The sequence below is a fragment of the Ascaphus truei genome, chromosome 19 (assembly GCF_040206685.1).
Source record: "Ascaphus truei isolate aAscTru1 chromosome 19, aAscTru1.hap1, whole genome shotgun sequence".
In the NCBI taxonomy this organism is placed as follows: Eukaryota; Metazoa; Chordata; class Amphibia; order Anura; family Ascaphidae; genus Ascaphus; species Ascaphus truei.
Window position 1 is genome coordinate 33,049,154 of NC_134501.1, and position 20,814 is coordinate 33,069,967.

General features: G+C 46.2%; 1 protein-coding gene across 1 annotated transcript in view; it reads right to left on the minus strand.

The window, feature by feature from the left end:
• EDC4 (enhancer of mRNA decapping 4) overlaps nucleotides 1-20,814 on the minus strand; it is a 98,893-nt gene that overhangs the window by 61,114 nt on the left and 16,965 nt on the right. The window contains exons 3-10 of the mRNA XM_075577103.1: nucleotides 19,010-19,121; nucleotides 18,154-18,253; nucleotides 17,071-17,257; nucleotides 16,369-16,519; nucleotides 15,134-15,238; nucleotides 9,802-9,911; nucleotides 8,550-8,633; nucleotides 4,913-5,008 (exon numbers count right to left, since the gene is read on the minus strand). Coding sequence (XP_075433218.1) covers nucleotides 4,913-5,008; nucleotides 8,550-8,633; nucleotides 9,802-9,911; nucleotides 15,134-15,238; nucleotides 16,369-16,519; nucleotides 17,071-17,257; nucleotides 18,154-18,253; nucleotides 19,010-19,121 — 945 coding nt within the window. The remainder of the gene's footprint in view (nucleotides 1-4,912; nucleotides 5,009-8,549; nucleotides 8,634-9,801; nucleotides 9,912-15,133; nucleotides 15,239-16,368; nucleotides 16,520-17,070; nucleotides 17,258-18,153; nucleotides 18,254-19,009; nucleotides 19,122-20,814) is intronic.

Genomic DNA, 20,814 nt, shown 5'->3' on the forward strand with positions numbered 1-20,814 from the left:
TTATTACAGGAGTGAAGCAGAGGGTCTCCAGAGCCGATCTGTGTTCATTTCAGCTCCTGTGACCCCTTTCTCCCAGAGATCCTTACCTCTGTAGGGGGTGACAGTATCTATGCAGCCATGGAACTGTGTGCCTAAGGAAATGGCGGTTAAAATGTCCCGCGGGCCAATAAGAAGCCGTTACGTCACCCGGTGCTGCTTCCTATTGTGCCGCGTGATGAGGACGGACCATTATAGTTCAAAGATACCAGCAACAGCTACAGAGGTAAGTATCTCGGGAAGAAGGGGGTCCCCAGAGCTCAAATGGGGTTCAGCTCCAGAGACCCCCCGCTCCAATCCAGTAATAAACAATAAAGGAAACCGGTATTGCTGCTTTAAGCTGACGAGGATAACGGTCTCAAATAAACCCACTGCGCATATCCAGGCCGGAGAAAAGAAATAAAGCACATTATAGGCCAATTTCACTAAAGTACGAACACTCCACAAACCACCTTCCACCACGGCTCAGCAAAAGTGACACATTCAGGGGAATGGGCCGCAACGTCTCTCCCGGTACGGACGCCGTCTCATGGAGTAAGTAAGTAACTGCTTAGTAAATACGGTCTATCCCCCTGAATGGGGTAGTTTGGTGTCTTATGATGTAAATACACGTATTGGCTTCTGTGTCATGCCATATATACAGTTTCTTCTCTGGCTAGTTATTTTTCATGCTGAAGAGAGGATATTTAAGTTGTGATGACCAGGGATTAGATATTAAGCAGTTCCACCGAAAAATTTTATTTTAAAAAGATCTAAAAATAAATAAAGTCTCTAAACCAGAAAACTGTTGAAGAATTTCACTGTAAAGTGTGGCAGCACAGTTACACGGTTTAAAAAATACTGGTCCACCAAGTTCAGCCTATGCTAAATTTAGACAGATACGTATCCTATATTTGTACTTACAGTATATTGATCCAGAGAAAGGCAAACAAAAAACCCCAGTGACATATCATCCAATGATCTCTGATTAGGGCAAAAATAAATTCCTTCCTGACTACAAATAATTGGATTACTCCCTGGATCAACATCCTTCCCATGTACAGTTAGGTCCGGAAATAATTGGACACTGATACAAGTTTTGTTATTTCGGCTGTGTACCAAAATAAATTCAAGTTGCAGTTAAATAATGAATATCACCTTAAAGTGCAGTCTATCAGCTTTAATTTGAGGGTATTCACATCCAAATTGGAGGAAGGGTTTAGGAATTACATCTCTTTAATATGTAGCCCCCTCTTTTTCAAGGGACCAAAAGTAATTGGGCAATTGACTCAAAAGAGCTGTTTCATGGACAGGTGTGGGCTATTCATTTGTTATTTCACCGTGAATTAAGCAGGTAAAAGGTCTGGAGTTGATTCCAGGTGTGGCATTTGCATTTAGAAGCTGTTGCTGTGAACCCGCAACATGCGGTCAAAGGAACTCTCAATGCAAGTGAAACAGGGCATCCTTAGGCTGCAAAAAAAAAAGAAAATCCTTCAGAGAGATAGCAGGAAAATTAGGAGTGGCCAAATCAACAGATTGGTACATTCTGAGGGGAAAAAAAGAATGCACTGGTGAGCTCTGCAACACAAAAAAGGCCTGAACATCCACGGAAAACAGTGGTGGATGATCGTAGGATCCTTTCCATGGTAAAGAAAAACCCGTTCACAACATCCAGCCAAGTGAAGAACACTCTCCAGGAGGTAGGCATATCATTATCTAAGTCTATCATAAAAGAGAAGACGTCACGAGAGCAAATACAGAGGGTACACCACAAGGTGCAAACCATTCATAAGCCTCAAGAATAGAAAGGTTAGATTAGACTTTGCCAAACAATATCTAAAAAAAAGCCAGCCCAGTTCTGGAACAGCATTCTTTGGACAGATGAAACTAAGATCAACCTGTACCAGAATGATGGGAACAAAAAAGTATGGAGAAGGCTTGGAACAGCTCATGATCCGAAGCATACCACATCATCTGTAAAACACGGTGGAGGCAGTTTGATGGCATGGGCATGCATGACTTACAATGGCACTGGGTCACTAGTGTTTATTGATAATGTGACAGAAGATAGAAGCAGCCGGATGAATTCTGAAGTGTAAAGGGATATATTGTCTGCTCAGATTCAGCCAAATTCAGCAAAGTTGATTGGACGGCGCTTCACTTTACAGATGGACAATGACCCAAAACATACTGCGAAAGCAAACCAGGAGTTTAAGGCAAAGAAGTGGAATATTCTGCAATGACCGAGTCAATCACCTGATGTCAACCCGATCGAGCATGCATTTCACTTACTGAAGACAAATTTAAAGCAGAAAGACCCACGAACAAAACTGCAGTAAAGGCCTGGCAAAGCATTACAAAAGGAAACCCAGCGTTTGGTGATGTCCATGCGTTCCAGACTTCAAGCAGTCATTGCCTGCAAAGGATTCTCAACAAAGTATTAAAAACTAGCTGTTATACCCGGCGTTGCCCGGGATGTAATTTTCCCGCTCCCCCTGGTCTCCGCTCCCCTCTATCTTTCTTCCCATTCATCTCTCTCTCTCCCTTCCACTCTCTGCCCCCTCTCTCTTTCTCCCCCGTTCACCCTTGCACCTCCAAGCACCTCACATCACTCTCCCTCCTGCACCCCACATCAATCTCCCTCGCGCACCCCACATCACTCTCCCCCCCCACGCACCTCACTCACACCACTCTCCCCTCCCCTGCAGCTGACATCACTGCCCCCGCCCTTGCACCTCTCAGCACTCTCCCTCGCTGCACCTCACATTACTCTCTCCCCCTGCGCGCGAGGCGGCGTTTGGCAGGTGGAGGGTGTGAGGCGGCGGGGCGGGTGGAGGGTGTGAGGCGGCGGGGCGGGTGGAGGGTGCGAGGTGGCACGGCGGGTGGAGGGTGTGAAGCGCGGCGGGTGGAGGGTGTGAGGCGGTGGGGCGGGTGGAGGCAGCGGGGCGGGTGGAGGGTGCGAGACGGGTGGAGGGTGCGAGGCGGGTGGAGGGTGTAAGGCGCGGCGGGTGGAGGGTGTGAGGCGGCGGGGCGGGTGGAGGGTGCGAGACGGGTGGAGGGTGCGAGGTGGCGCGGCGGGTGGAGGGTGTAAGGCGCGGCGGGTGGAGGGTGTGAGGCGGCGGGGCGGATGAAGGGTGTGAGGTGGCTGGAGGTGAGGCGTGGCGGGTGGAGGGTATGAGGCGGCGGGGTGGGTGAAGGGTGTGAGGCGGCTGGAGGTGAGGCGCGGCGGGTGGAGGTGAGGCTATGCGGCGGCAGGGCGTGTGGAGAGTGTGAGGGGGCGTCGGCGGGTGTGAGGCGGCGGTCCTCGGTGAGCAGGATGTGAGGCGCAGGACGGTAAAATTGTCTGGGTGCACGGCGAGTGGCTCTCGGTCAGAGGGGCACGCGGTGTGAGGAGGCTTTGAGGGTGAGGGCGTGTGTAGCCGTGTTTCAGACGTCACCCCACCCCGCAGGCCAATCAGAGCATGAGCCGCCGATCAACCAATCAGCAAGCGCACAGACAAACAATTTTTTCGTTTTATATATAAAATAGATGAACATTTTATTTATGTCCAATTACATTTGAGCCCCTGAAATAAGGGGACTGTGTATGAAAATGGTTGCAATTCCTAAACGTTTCATACGATATTTTTGTTCAACCCCTTGAATTAAAGCTGAAAGTCTGCACTTCTATTGCATCTCGGTTGTTTCATTTCAAATCCATTGTGGTGGCGTACAGAGCCAAAATTATTAAAATTGTGTCAGTGTCCAATTATTTCCGGACCTAACTGTATACTTAAGGAAATCTTGATCCCGTCTTATGACCACCCAATAAACTTTTTTAGCCTCCATACTGGTTGCAGCCCCCTTTACTTTGTGCAGCTGTGCTCCGCCACCGGACCCCACGGGATCAAGATTTCCTCATGAATACTGGGCGTGATGCACGCAACTACCTAGGACTGGGCTGCTGCTTACAAAAGTGAGTTCTCACAGTGATCATATATTATTTACACTTGTTTTACTAAGGACACACATTAGACTTATATGGTATATATATGAATCTGTGTTCGTTCTTCAGTATCACATGTACCAGTATATCACTTTAATTATCCTGTGAGTCCACAGCAGCATTCATGCTTGCCCATGTACCTTGAGTACAATCACACATGCCTGATTCCTATACATATGCATAGGATTGCTGAGCCCCTCACATAGGGATTATATCCCAAACTTACTAACTGTATACTTATTTGGTATTTCCCTGTATACCTTTCCTTTCTAAAAAGATGTCCAGCCTTTTTTTGAACAAATCTATTGTATCTGCCATCTCTGTCTCCATGGGTAATGAATTCTACACTGTAACTGCCCTTACTGTAAAGAACCCTTTCCTGTGTTGCTGGTGAAATCTCCTTTCCTCCAACCTTAAGGGATGGCCCCGAGTCCTTTGTACTGCCCGTGGGATGAATAGTTCTTTTGAAAGCTCCTTGTACTGTCCCCAAATATATTTGTATATAGTTATCATGACGCCTCTTTTCTAACGTAAATAAATTCAATTTAGCTAGCCTCTCCTCATAAACCAGATTATCTATCCCCTTTATTAATTTGGTGGCTCTTCTCTGCACTCTCTCCAGTTCCATAATGTCTATTTTATGGAGTGGTGCCCAAAATTGTACTCCATATTCAAGGTGTGAAAAAGGTAAAGATAGGGCAATCCTACAAACTACTAATACTAGTAGTCATATTGATAAAATATGGGGCTTTAATACATTTACATTCATACAACGTTTAGACTTTATTCATAATCTATATGCTGGACACCACTGTCCCCCAGACCGATACCCATTGCTCGGTTCTTGGGTTTCTCCCACTCAATGACTGATCCATCCCACAGTTACATCGAGCCCTGTATAAGAAATCTTACCGGATGGTCTGCAAGCAAGTCCAGGAGACCGTGCACCACATCTTCAGTTCTCGGTTCTGATCTGCTCCTGTGATCAAGAACCTCCAGAAAGGGACACTGCAAAGGCAGCCAATGCGCGATGAGAACACATGCACACACAGGCTTTTTATTCTGTTATAAGGGGTCGTCCCACTTAGACTGGATATATTTAAAGGTGCAATTCCTGGTAGGCACCAAAAAAAACACATTTCGTAAAGAATGTAACTAAATTAGCTTCCTTAAGGCAAACATTTGTCCACTTTCATTCCTTTGGGAATTAAACACCCTTTGCTTTTCTTCAGGCCCTCAATGGTGGAGCGTTTTTCAGTCATGAGTGTTTCCTCATTATTTACGCTACACCAGGAGTGGCCAACTCCAGTCCTCAGGAGCAACCAACAGGGTGTATTGTCAGGATACCCCTGCTTCAGCACAGGTGGCTCAGTCATTATGACTGAGTCATTGATTGGGCCACAAGTACTGAGGCAGGGATATCTGTAAACCTGACCTGTTGGTGGCCGCTGAGGACTGAAGTTGAGCCCCCCTACTCTAAGGGATAGATGTAAAAATGCATAGGAAGCTACAAGTGACATGCACGCTGGGCTCTAATCATCATGTCACTACCCAGAATCCTTGGCCACAACCAGTTTATGACATGTGAACACTGGATGAAGCAGGTTTGGGGACCCTCCGAGACAAACTCGCAGGTTTTCGCTCGGTGCTGGAATTAGACTGGGAGCAATAGATAGATAAATATGTAGTTCAAGCTTTCGAGAGTTCTCCTCTCTTCCTCAGGTCGGCAATACTTATTAACAATGGAATCTATGGCTAAAACAGTGTTTGGGAGAGCAGGGGGAAAACAAACAACAGATGTACTGTAGATAAGGTAGGGCGAGAAAGTGTTTGAAGACATGGAAGGGTGTAAAACGGTGACAAGGAACAGCATGGAAGGAGATGCTGTGGGGGGGCGGAGGTGTGACACCATTCTCCCCCCCCCCCCCCAGCATCCCCTTTCCTCTCCATGCTGTTCCTTGTCACCGTTGTACACCCTTCCATGTCTTCAAACACTTTCGCACCCTACCTTATCTACAGTACATCTGTTTGTTTTCCCCCTGCTCTCCCAAACACTGTTTTAGCCATAGATTCCATTGTTAATCAGTATTGCTGACATGAGGAAGAGAGGAGAACTCTCGAAAGCTTGTCCTATGACAGAAATTGTTAGTCCAAATAAAAAAAAAAAGGTATCATCTAATACTGAAGAAGTCATTTATTCTGCACTATCGCAACTGGACTAACACGGCTATTTCAGAGATAGACATACATATATTGCATAAGAGGAAAAAAAAGAGCCCCAATAAAAGCACTCTAGTATGCCTGACAATACAAAACCACAATGTTTATTGAAAAATGTCACAGAACATAAAATTAAAATTAAAGCACAGAAAATTAAAGCAAGGCATGGATCCCCTGAACAGTGCAGACTTGATTTAACCTCTAATCAGGGAGTTACCCTGAAAGACAGTACAAGAGTCTAAATAGACAGATAAATGCTGGAAAGTACCTGACAGGGTGTATATGATAAAGCTACTAACAGACACAACACGGTGGCTAAATAAGGTGGCTGATACACTGAATAGCAAAATGCTGCAGTCTCCCTAGATCTGGGGACAAATGTAAAACATTGCAATATCAGCAGACTCACTGTGAAAAACACATGAATAGTCAGAAAAAGCACACCTTAGTCTGTAGCAGCAAATGAATGATACTTCACCTCATGTCAGGTACTCAGCAGTCTGTGGAGGAGTCAAGGAGCAAAGCTCACAGCACATAAGTATGTCCTAGAGAGGGTACAAAACAGGGGATCCTGCCTACTGGACCTGCTCCTACGTGTTTCAGCCTTAGCCTTCTATTGGGAGTGGTACTGTAGGCAGTGTAACATGCACCTTAAAAAGGGATCTAATTAGGCTAGTGATTGTGGACACCTGTAGTGTTTAATAAGTAACACATGAAGTAGGGAGTGTACTAATGCATAAACATACTGTGTCATTTGGGCATCATGGGCCAAAGGCCAATGATAGGGATGTATTTCCTTAGCTCCTACCCATAAGAGGACAGTACTGGCAATTTAGTATCACTAATAAGGTACTGCGCATGCGCATGACGTCATGAGCGTGCAACTATGCCGAAGCTGTCATCTATAATGCGCTATCCAAGCCAACCATAAGAGGAAGCATTGGAAACTCTTCCTACCCGGATCCAGGGCACTGAGGGCAAGAACGTGCATGACGAATGCAAATGCGCATGTCCGTGACGTCATACGTCAGCGTCCCCTGCGCCCTACACTCGGTCATTGAGGAGATGGCAAATCCCTCTGGTGTTTCTGGTCTCAGAGCTCCTTACTGCGCATGCTTGCCCTCAGTTGCCAGAAATTTTTTATAAGAAAGCCCTTAACACTCCTAGGGAAATGTTGCTGTGTCCAAAACCAAAAAATAAATTAGACCACCAAATTCGGTTTATTGGCACATACAACAGTCTCTTATGGTTGGCTTGGATAGCACATTATAGATGACAGCTTCGGCATAGTTGCACGCTCATGACGTCATGCGCATGCGCAGTACCTTATTAGTGATACTAAATTGCCAGTACTGCCCTCTTATGGGTAGGAGCTAAGGAAATACATCCCTATCATTGGCCTTTGGCCCATGATGCCTCCATGACACAGTATGTTTATGCATTAGTACACTCCCTACTTCATGTGTTACTTATTAAACACTACAGGTGTCCACAATCACTAGCCTAATTAGATCCCTTTTTAAGGTGCATGTTACACTGCCTACAGTACCACTCCCAGTAGAAGGCTAAGGCCGAAACACGTAGGAGCAGGTCCAGTAGGCAGGATCCCCTGTTTTGTCCCCTCTCTAGGACATACTTATGTGCTGTGAGCTTTGCTCCTTGACTCCTCCACAGACTGTGCTGAGTACCTGACATGAGGTGAAGTATCATTCATTTGCTGCTACAGACTAAGGTGTGCTTTTTCTGACTATTCATGTGTTTTTCACAGTGAGTCTGCTGATATTGCAATGTTTTACATTTGTCCCCAGATCTAGGGAGACTGCAGCATTTTGCTATTCAGTGTATCAGCCACCTTATTTAGCCACCGTGTTGTGTCTGTTAGTAGCTTTATCATATACACCCTGTCAGGTACTTTCCAGCATTTATCTGTCTATTTAGACTCTTGTACTGTCTTTCAGGGTAACTCCCTGATCAGAGGTTAAATCAAGTCTGCACTATTCAGGGGATCCATGCCTTGTTTTAATTTTCAGTGCTTTAATTTAAATTTTATGTTCTGTGACATTTTTCAATAAACATTGTGGTTTTGTATTGTCAGGCATACTAGAGTGCTTTTATTGGGGCTCTTTTTTTTCTCTTTTGCAATATTCTATGCCCTTATAGCACCACCGACAGATGATTACATCTAAATTTATTTTGTCGGTTTTATAGTTGCCATAATTTGTCTCATGGATGCGGGGTCATCTCTTTTTCAGACATACATATATACATACACACACTGTACTGAGCGCACATGTACTTAATATGATGCAGAAAATAATACACGGCTTACTCTGGGTCTTGCTTCTTGTGATTGTCACAGAACAGCAGACAGGAGAGGGGTCTTCCATTGTGAGGCTTCCACTCATGGAGACACCTAGGAACATGCAGCCACATGAATACTTTCTCATACACGCCATGACCACCCACAGCTCACTACTTGGGACGCTATGAATATCAGAAACCCAACAGTGATTTGCCGAAATGGGTCAACAGCGGCCACTAGATACATAAACCTGCTCCTAGAAGTGCTTTCACCTTGCAACCCCCATATCTTGTACCCTTGTAATCTCTAGCTCAAGGGCGGCCAACTCCAGTCCTCAAGGGCCACCAACCGGTCAGGTTTTAAGGATATCCCTGCTTCAGCACAGGGGGCTCAATCAGTGGCCCAGTAAACGACACTGATTGAGCCACCTGTGCTGAAGCTGGGATATCCTTAAAACCTGACCTGGTGGTAGCCCTTGAGGACTGGAGTTGCACTAATGCATTGCTTTTAAGTTGTTGCCACCATTGGACTTACTTGCTGGCTGCCACTTTCTCTATTCCTACCTTAAATATTAATTCTACAGGGCCTACTCAATACCTTCAGATATAGTCAATGCAAAATCGGCGGGATATGGAATACAGTTTTAAGTGATAAAAAGCCTGTGGTGTCTTTGCCGAATTCAGCAAGAATGATTCATGCTTTAAAACGGCATTATTTGACCTTTGCACCCAGATGCAACATCGCCCGGAAAATGACAGCTAGAAATCTCCCCGCGCCCCCCTATGCCAGGGTACACTAATATGGGCTCATAGAGGGAGAGAAAGGGACAGGGAGAAACAAATGTAGGATTGGGTCCATTACCTGAGTGTGTGACACCTAGGACATGTGTAAATAAAGCAGTTACATAATTATACACCTTATTTTGGGTGGTTTTCTTTGCATATTGCGCAGGCAGAAACAAAATGCTGAACACAGCCAGGTTCTCATACAGAAATGCCATGATCGCACATCTAGGAATAGGCCCCGAAATCTATAACGGTTTCCTGCTTTTTATTTTATTAAAAGTGATAAAAGCACAAACTACTACTTTACACAGAAGCAAGCGTATAGAATAATCACTGAACAAATGATGCCGAGATAGCAGACTGTGGCGGAGATTAATATAGCAGTAATCACTATCCTACTTTGTAGACACTGAAAGAATTTGACAGTATAATCATAGGGTTCCTATAAAGCTGCCAGTCTCAGGATAGCGGAGGTTTTCCGCTTGCAGAATTACCTTGGTTGATCCTGTCCCTCGATGTAAATCTGCCAAAACTTAACATAGCCATCGTGGCTCGCCGTGGCCAGGACTGTCCCATCGGGGGAAAGGGCTCCCTCGCTCAGACGCTGAACACAAAATAAGGAAGGGTCAAACCCTGGCCAAGGAACGGACACGTGAATGGAAAAGCCCAAAGAGACTGATCCGAATGTCAGAGGAGATACATCAAGTACAACCTCCTCCCCGTCCTGTCACATCACTGCTCATCTACACAACCAAGTGAGATACATCAACTACAGCCTCCTCCCCGTCCTGTCACATCCCTGCTCATCTACACAACCAAGTGAGATACATCAACTACAGCCTCCTCCCCGTCCTGTCACATCCCTGCTCATCTACAGAACCAAGTGAGATACATCAACTACAGCCTCCTCCCCGTCCTGTCACATCCCTGCTCATCTACAGAACCAAGTGAGATACATCAACTACAGCCTCCTCCCCGTCCTGTCACATCCCTGCTCATCTACACAACCAAGTGAGATACATCAACTACAGCCTCCTCCCCGTCCTGTCACATCCCTGCTCATCTACAGAACCAAGTGAGATACATCAACTACAGCCTCCTCCCCGTCCTGTCACATCCCTGCTCATCTACAGAACCAAGTGAGATACATCAACTACAGCCTCCTCCCCGTCCTGTCACATCCCTGCTCATCTACACAACCAAGTGAGATACATCAACTACAGCCTCCTCCCCGTCCTGTCACATCCCTGCTCATCTACAGAACCAAGTGAGATACATCAACTACAGCCTCCTCCCCGTCCTGTCACATCCCTGCTCATCTACAGAACCAAGTGAGATACATCAACTACAGCCTCCTCCCCGTCCTGTCACATCCCTGCTCATCTACACAACCAAGTGAGATACATCAACTACAGCCTCCTCCCCGTCCTGTCACATCACTGCTCATCTACACAACCAAGTGAGATACATCAACTACAGCCTCCTCCCCGTCCTGTCACATCCCTGCTCATCTACACAACCAAGTGAGATACATCAACTACAGCCTCCTCCCCGTCCTGTCACATCCCTGCTCATCTACAGAACCAAGTGAGATACATCAACTACAACCTCCTCCCCGTCCTGTCACATCCCTGCTCATCTACAGAACCAAGTGAGATACATCAACTACAGCCTCTTCCCCGTCCTGTCACATCACTGCTCATCTACACAACCAAGTGAGATACATCAACTACAGCCTCCTCCCCGTCCTGTCACATCCCTGCTCATCTACACAACCAAGTGAGATACATCAACTACAGCCTCCTCCCCGTCCTGTCACATCCCTGCTCATCTACACAACCAAGTGAGATACATCAACTACAGCCTCCTCCCCGTCCTGTCACATCCCTGCTCATCTACACAACCAAGTGAGATACATCAACTACAACCTCCTCCCAGTCCTGTCACATCACTGCTCATCTACACAACCAAGTGAGATACATCAAGTACAACCTCCTCCCCGTCCTGTCACATCCCTGCTCATCTACAGAACCAAGTGAGATACATCAACTACAGCCTCCTCCCTGTCCTGTCACATCCCTGCTCATCTACAGAACCAAGTGAGATACATCAACTACAGCCTCCTCCCCGTCCTGTCCCATCACTGCTCATCTACACAACCAAGTGAGATACATCAAGTACAACCTCCTCCCCGTCCTGTCACATCCCTGCTCATCTACAGAACCAAGTGAGATACATCAACTACAGCCTCCTCCCCGTCCTGTCACATCACTGCTCATCTACACAACCAAGTGAGATACATCAACTACAGCCTCCTCCCAGTCCTGTCACATCCCTGCTCATCTACAGAACCAAGTGAGATACATCAACTACAGCCTCCTCCCCGTCCTGTCACATCCCTGCTCATCTACACAACCAAGTGAGATACATCAACTACAGCCTCCTCCCCGTCCTAACACATCCCTGCTCATCTACACAACCAAGTGAGATACATCAACTACAACCTCCTCCCCGTCCTGTCACATACCTGCTCATCTACAGAACCAAGTGAGATACATCAAGTACAGCCTCCTCCCCGTCCTGTCACATCCCTGCTCATCTACACAACCAAGTGAGATACATCAACTACAGCCTCCTCCCCGTCCTAACATCCCTGCTCATCTACACAACCAAGTGAGATACATCAACTACAACCTCCTCCCAGTCCTGTCACATCACTGCTCATCTACACAACCAAGTGAGATACATCAAGTACAACCTCCTCCCCGTCCTGTCACATCCCTGCTCATCTACAGAACCAAGTGAGATACATCAACTACAGCCTCCTCCCCGTCCTGTCACATCACTGCTCATCTACACAACCAAGTGAGATACATCAACTACAGCCTCCTCCCCGTCCTGTCACATCACTGCTCATCTACACAACCAAGTGAGATACATCAACTACAGCCTCCTCCCCGTCCTGTCACATCCCTGCTCATCTACAGAACCAAGTGAGATACATCAACTACAGCCTCCTCCCCGTCCTGTCACATCCCTGCTCATCTACAGAACCAAGTGAGATACATCAACTACAGCCTCCTCCCCGTCCTGTCACATCACTGCTCATCTACAGAACCAAGTGAGATACATCAACTACAGCCTCCTCCCCGTCCTGTCACATCCCTGCTCATCTACAGAACCAAGTGAGATACATCAAGTACAACCTCCTCCCCGTTCTGTCACATCCCTGCTCATCTACACAACCAAGTGAGATACATCAACTACAGCCTCCTCCCCGTCCTGTCACATCACTGCTCACCTACACAACCAAGTGAGATACATCAAGTACAACCTCCTCCCCGTCCTGTCACATCCCTGCTCATCTACAGAACCAAGTGAGATACATCAACTACAACCTCCTCCCCGTCCTGTCACATCACTGCTCATCTACACAACCAAGTGAGATACATCAACTACAGCCTCCTCCCCGTCCTGTCACATCACTGCTCATCTACACAACCAAGTGAGATACATCAAGTACAACCTCCTCCCCGTCCTGTCACATCCCTGCTCATCTACAGAACCAAGTGAGATACATCAAGTACAACCTCCTTCCCGTCCTGTCACATCCCTGCTCATCTACACAACCAAGTGAGATACATCAACTACAGCCTCCTCCCCGTCCTGTCACATCCCTGCTCATCTACACAACCAAGTGAGATACATCAAGTACAACCTCCTCCCCGTCCTGTCACATCCCTGCTCATCTACACAACCAAGTGAGATACATCAACTACAGCCTCCTCCCCGTCCTGTCACATCACTGCTCATCTACACAACCAAGTGAGATACATCAAGTACAACCTCCTCCCCGTCCTGTCACATCCCTGCTCATCTACACAACCAAGTGAGATACATCAACTACAGCCTCCTCCCCGTCCTGTCACATCACTGCTCATCTAAAGAACCAAGTGAGATACATCAACTACAACCTCCTCCCAGTCCTGTCACATCACTGCTCATCTACACAACCAAGTGAGATACATCAAGTACAACCTCCTCCCCGTCCTGTCACATCCCTGCTCATCTACACAACCAAGTGAGATACATCAACTACAGCCTCCTCCCCGTCCTGTCACATCACTGCTCATCTACACAACCAAGTGAGATACATCAACTACAGCCTCCTCCCCGTCCTGTCACATCACTGCTCATCTACACAACCAAGTGAGATACATCAAGTACAACCTCCTCCCCGTCCTGTCACATCCCTGCTCATCTACAGAACCAAGTGAGATACATCAAGTACAACCTCCTCCCCGTCCTGTCACATCCCTGCTCATCTACACAACCAAGTGAGATACATCAACTACAGCCTCCTACCCGTCCTGTCACATCCCTGCTCATCTACACAACCAAGTGAGATACATCAACTACAGCCTCCTCCCCGTCCTGTCACATCCCTGCTCATCTACACAACCAAGTGAGATACATCAACTACAGCCTCCTCCCCGTCCTGTCACATCCCTGCTCATCTACAGAACCAAGTGAGATACATCAACTACAGCCTCCTCCCCGTCCTGTCACATCCCTGCTCATCTACACAACCAAGTGAGATACATCAACTACAGCCTCCTTCCCGTCCTGTCACATCACTGCTCATCTACACAACCAAGTGAGATACATCAAGTACAACCTCCTCCCCGTCCTGTCACATCACTGCTCATCTACACAACCAAGTGAGATACATCAACTACAGCCTCCTCCCCGTCCTGTCACATCACTGCTCATCTACACAACCAAGTGAGATACATCAACTACAGCCTCCTCCCCGTCCTGTCACATCCCTGCTCATCTACAGAACCAAGTGAGATACATCAACTACAGCCTCCTCCCCGTCCTGTCACATCCCTGCTCATCTACAGAACCAAGTGAGATACATCAAGTACAACCTCCTCCCCGTCCTGTCACATCCCTGCTCATCTACAGAACCAAGTGAGATTTACTATTTACAAAGAATAAATCATGGATACCGTTTCCATCGGGTCATTAAAAGCTGCCTCCATACACATAAGAAACGCAGACAAGTCAGACTGGCTACGCTCCTAAAAAGCGCGCGCGCACGTACACACACACGTACACACACACGTACACACACACGTACACACATTACCTCTTTGTATCTGTGCATGTTTGTCCACACCTCTATGCAACTGTTTATGTAATATACATAACTCTGTACCCCATTGTACCGCACTATGGAATATGTTGGCGTTTCACAACTAAACGAGAATCTATATACCCCTATATATCTATATCTTGTCCAGACAGGATGAGACAAATAAAATATAGCAACCTAACAGTCTTAGTAGTCAGATGCAGACCTGTCAGACATGTGAATGTGCGCACAAGGTGACATTTTTATTTACTGTACACTGGAGGTTGTCATTTTTTTTTACCCACCGTAACTTATTTAATGTGTGGTTGAAACCTATTCCGGCTTCACATTGCAAAGCCAGTATACCCAGAATCACACTGATGTGACCCAAAAGCTCGAAACAGCCATCTGTGAGAAGGGTTACTGGCTCTACACTTCTTAACCCAGGCTGTGCTGAAAAGCTGTGTAATACCGGAGGCATACGTTTATAGGGGAGTCCATGTTAAAATGAATTTGAATCAAAAGGGTACACTGTGTACTCATTTGCATGTCACATGTTAATGTGCTCACAAGTGATCTTTAACTTGCAATAGTCACATTAAAACACATATACATATAGGAGATACCTACATACTGCTCTTATTAGCAAGAATACAGTGAGCAGGAAACAAGCACACGAGACCTACCCCAGAATGTCCTTTCACTACTATGAATCCTTCCTTGACATCGGTCACATCGGTTGGCCATGTGCTGTAATTCGCTTGCACAATCTCTAGATCCCACACCTCAGCCTGAAACGGGAAACGAGGCAAAAAAGGACAACCAGTTATTTCTCGGGACAAATTAACCGAGACATTACCTCCATCAATAAGATGCTCTAGGGGGAAGCCGATGCGAGGGGACCCCCAGGTTCCAGAGATTTGTTTTTTATTTTCTTGTACCGGTATGAACACAAAATAACTACAAACATGACTGCCCGCGGGGGTGACCAATAGACAGTCACAACGTCATCTCTTGATGACACTGCAGCTTTTTCATTGGCCGCCAGAGCAAGCCCTGATCCTAGTGGCCATAATGTTTCCCCAATAATCCCGGTCCACCGTTGGCTCACCGCTCTGGAACTAGGGGGGTCTCCCGGGTGCCGGGGGAACATGATTAACTCCTGGGGACCATCTGATACAGCAAAGATTTCACAAATTAATATATTTTAGGAGATCTTGGTCTTTTAAACTGGCCAGACTGGGGAAGGTCTGTCAGTCCCTGGGTGAATCTTTGCAGCACAAGATGCTGATCGTTCGGCTGATAAAACCCTATCCTTCTAATGATAGAGGAACAAAAGCTTTGAGTGCCCGGGGCAAGCAAGCCGGACTCTCTGCTCCTCAATGGGTTAAGAAGAGGGGGTCTCCGATTGTAAAACATTTGCATGCTAGGAGAGATTACGTTTTCCAGCTTTTGTCCGTACCCCAAGTATAGATCAGTAGTTACCTCGTTCTGCACCATACACTAAACTAACCGGACATTGGCACTTGTCCAAGTATCTAAAGCTGGATTTACTTTATCCCTCCCAGATTTGTACTTCATTAGTACAAATTAACAAAGTTAACAACGTATTGCAATATTGTGCCTGCTCTCTCTTTGCCTCTGGTGTCCTCTTCCCCCCGGTAACCTAATGCTTAAAAGCCACACCACTGCGGAATATCCCTTTGTAGGACCTTGTATAGCATTAGTGGTACGGAAACCTGTTAGAAGATACTGACTGTGCACAGAAGACCGCTGAGGACAATACGCTTTGCCCGCTTTATCTGAAGGAAACGTTACAGAACAAGTGCACTCTAATGGGGTTATTCCTAAGCTGCAGTTCCACACCGACATCGGTGGAGCTGCCATGTAATAGTGCCCCGGTTGACACGATCACCCTTACCCTATCCTCGTGCAGCAGAGCCAGGGTCTGACTTCCGTCCTCGGAAGCATTGTCCTCGTTCTCATCAGGAATATAAGGACACCAGATTATCCTGCGGAAATTATTCATGGGAGAGCTGTCGGGTCTCTTTATGTGCACCACGATCTCATCTCTATACATCGTTAAGGATCATTTACAACATTAATTGGATGATTGGGGAAAATGTTTTTTTAAAGACACACAACCTAGAGGGATGGAAGTAACCCATCAACCCCCCCCCCCCGTACACCAGGTTTACAACTCTACCAACAAATTCTAGGGCTCACGGAGTGGCTCAGTGAGTAAAGGCCTCGGCTGAAGCAGGGGAGTCTGGTTCAGATCCCGGTGGCGGCTCCTTGTGTGACCTTGGGAAAGTCACTTTATCTCCCTGTGCCTAAGGCACCAAAACATAGATTGTATGTTCTACGGGGCAGGGACTTGTACCTCCAAAAATTCTATGTCTGGCTGCAGCGAAATATACAAGAAAAAGCAATTGCTATAATTAAAAAAATGGATTTAATACTTGTTGGTGTCTGTGTGACACAAAATGTAAAAAAATATTTTAAAACAAAAAACGGCATCATTCAGATGTTCCTCTAACCATGTCCCCGCCACGAATACACTGTGGCCCCGAAAGGGATTGCCTCTTTAAACACGCAATACCCCTTTAGTAGAAAAAGATACTGTATCTTCCCATTTTCCATGGTCAGTCGCCATACAAAGAGGCTGCCTGCTTCATCCACACAGGCCAACTGGTTGGAATTGAGGTGAGCGAATGCTAGGTCTGAGACACTTCCTGTGATGCCCTTCAGCAGGATTCGCTCTGCGGTGGTGACGCTTAAGACTCGAACCATAGCCGAACCATTGGCACCTGGGAATATCAGGAAGAAGAATTGTCTTTTCTCATATCAATGTGCTACTAGAGACAAATAGGGCTTAAGAAGACAGATTCTGGGGGCCTGGAAAGGGAAATACTAAAGAAAATCAAGACAACCAGTCAGGAAAACAAGCAAGCGGTAATAAAACTATACAGCTACCCATTACAAGCATACCATTTCCGTCCCAATGCCTGAAGCCAGCAAACCAAATACTGTATAAAACAGGAACATGGAATACAAACATGGCTATTTTCAGGAAATCTATCCTCACTCGCCTGGGATGGGTGGGAAATGGTTGGTGACTTGTGTAGCTTAAAAACTGAGGCCACCGGAGTACCTCTTCAGAAGAGCTGTCAATCGTGGCTCGGCTAACCAGTCGCGCTAGTATAGCGCGGTGATTGACAACTCTGCTGCCAAAGAGGCTCTGCGGAAGATGCGGTCTTTCTGCCCACGCGGTGGACGAGGGGCCATCCACAGCGTGCAGGTCAGAGCCACAAACATGATAGGAATGGAAAAGGAAGGTGGGATTCAGAGCTATATGATCATGGTGATGGTAATCACAATACAGGAGTCAATATGTCTGGGGCACTTTTGACATTGGATAAATTGACACCCAGGGGATTCAATTATTTCCATTGATGCGGTTGTCATATTACAATGAAAGTATGTCATTGGTTTGATAAGAAACGAGTGCGGTATTTCCTCTAATTCCATAGTGCCCATCGTTGCTGCCTATAGCAGTAGGGGAACTTGTACTTGGAGTGCTACGTTCATTCTTAAAGCAACAGTCCCCAGTACCCCAACCTCTGAGAAAGCTGGTTGTGTCCAATATCGGTGTTAAAACCTGCCCGTGAGGCGTTAACGGTTTGATACAGACAATTCCACATACCTCTGGTAGCATACGCAAGGTAGGAGTTGGATACTGCGATCAGATTTCCATAATAGTATTTTTGTTCCCAATCGTACTTAGCGACAGGCTGTATTTTAACCTGCATAAGAAAGAAGGTATTTAAGTAAGAACGAGTGAAGAGGAGGCGGCGCCAGAGAGGGAAACACGAAGAGCGGATGTGAACCAGGAGACCGTCACAGAGGCCAATGGAGTTACCTCCTGTATCCGTTTGCTCTCGTTTGTCCTTATTTGTATGTCATTCTGTGTAATATACATAACTCTGTACCCCCATAGTACTGCGCTGAGGAATATGTTGGCGCTTTACAAATAACTAATAATACTTCAAAACAAGATGTATCTCAATGTACAGAAGTATAGGGTGTGTGTATACACACACACACACACACACACACACACACACGTTTGTGCAGATAGATTTGGAATTATACAAAAATGCAATATTATACAGAAGTGGTGCTTTCGTATGCAAGTAATTTCAGAATATGCATGTATCTCAGAACGCTACTGGAATCTATATAATGACCCAACTATGGATGTAACCACAGCCTGGTAACTACCAATAACTATACACAAGAAAGAATATCAGATCCAGCCACTTGGGATGCCCCTAACTGGGGTCTGGAAGGAACCAGCTTACTAAGCCGGGTGCCAGGACACAAAATCTGGTCATGATATAATGGTCATCGAAAGACAGAGCCAAGCACACCAACAAATAAAAGGGTTCAATGGGTTGCACAAAAGGTCATTTTAATGACTTAAAGTAGTCATGTTAGCATCCAACGTGTTGGTGCATACAAGCACCGTGATGAAGTTTCTACATATCGGCTCCCTTTACCTTGTTGCTTCCTCTTGCTTTGCTGCAGATGTTGGAATCATTGCTGGCCACTATTTCTACATCTTTGTCTGTGATCTCAATGCAGGTAGAGCTGTCATCGCCAGACAGGCAGCTGAGATAAACAGAAGAATTGTATGATTCATACTGAATTTATACAAAAATCACACAAAGCGACCATCACAAATTGGTCCGGAAGAGGCTCCAAAGCGTCATTCTCATAACTCAGCCTGCTGCAGCCATGCAGATAGCTACTTGCCTGGTCACCCGGGGTGAGCAGTAATTTATGGCACGTGAGTCGCTTGCCTCCCGGATTGCAGGGCTGCCGACAGGAGGGGAGTGCAGGGACAGCTGTCTGAGGCACGGTGGGGGAGCCCGAAGTCAGGCCCAAAATCTGCTATCTGCTGCCTGGATGCCCCCACCCCTGAAAATCGTCTCCAACCCAGACCCTCTGCTCAACAAGTAGGGCCCGTGGGGGAAGGATGAAGGTCATGGAGGACAGTGTTCCCCCCTCAAACTTTTCCTCTTCCCCTATTCTTTTTTTTTTTTTTTTTTTAATCATCTCATTTTGATTATCCCATGTATTTTTTTTTTTATACCATTCTAGTTATTGGTTTGACACATTTCTAATACTTTTAACAAGTATCTCATTGTGATCATTTTAAGTTTTTAGATCTATGTTTATACTGATCTTCTTAGAGTTACATAATTTAATGGGGGTTTTTATACCATAATTAATACTTTCTTTTCATATATTATGGGGTTTGGCCCCCATTTTGTTAGGACTATTCTAAAGTCAAGAGTTTTTTTTGAGCCAAAGTTAGAGTTTCCATTATTTTGATCTTGCATTTCCCAATATAGATATATGGTATTTTATTGCCATGTGAGCCACTGGAGCCTTACCAGAGTCACTGGGGCCATTACGTGCACCCCTGAGGAAGCAGAGAACTGCGAAACGCATAGCGACTGTGCGTACTCTGTCCAGGCCCTGGAACTGACATCTGCACGCAACAACCGCCCCACCCCCCCACCAACGCACAACCCGGAAGTACATGGACAGCCCCTGGCATCTGGAAACAAACGGGGAGCTGCAAGACACCACCGGATAGAGCAAAAGCAGCAACACAATCGGGGAACAATCTGAAGGTACACGGACACCAGAGCGTCAAGCTGTGGGCTATTATTACAGGGCTATTATTACCAGGCTATTATTACAGGCTATTCTTGTGAGGGCCACTACGTTGGGATTTCAATATATTTTTTTGCTCTTGAATAAAACATGCTATACACTGCGCTGCTATACACTGCGCTGCTATACACTGCGCTGCTACACACTGCGCTATGTTTAGCGTTTTGTTGTGCCCCTCTATATTGCTTTAGTCTTTTTATCACTTTTAGTGAAGTAGGTGTAACATGTTTGCGGTCTGTCATTTCCCCCCTCGTATGTTACCCAGGGGTCCCAGATTCTCTGACGAGTATCTCCGAGCTGACATGTCACGTTTTTCTATCATTATGTCCCATATTTTCCCCTCTAGCTGAAACAGTGAGGGGGCTGCACTGAGCCTCCAAGCACTAGCGAGGAGATTTTGTTGCAGATAGTAAATGAAGTAATGTATCTACGTTCCAGTCTACGTTTCCAATAGGTTTGAATGAAAGAAACCCAAGGAGAGGGGTGTTGGATTCTGTATCATGGTTGATTAATTCTCCAGCTTCCCCCAACCACCACAGTTGGCAAATTTTGGGACAAGCCCACTAAATGTGAATGAGGGGCCCCCGTTTCTGCATTCCCTATAGCAAATGGGAGACAA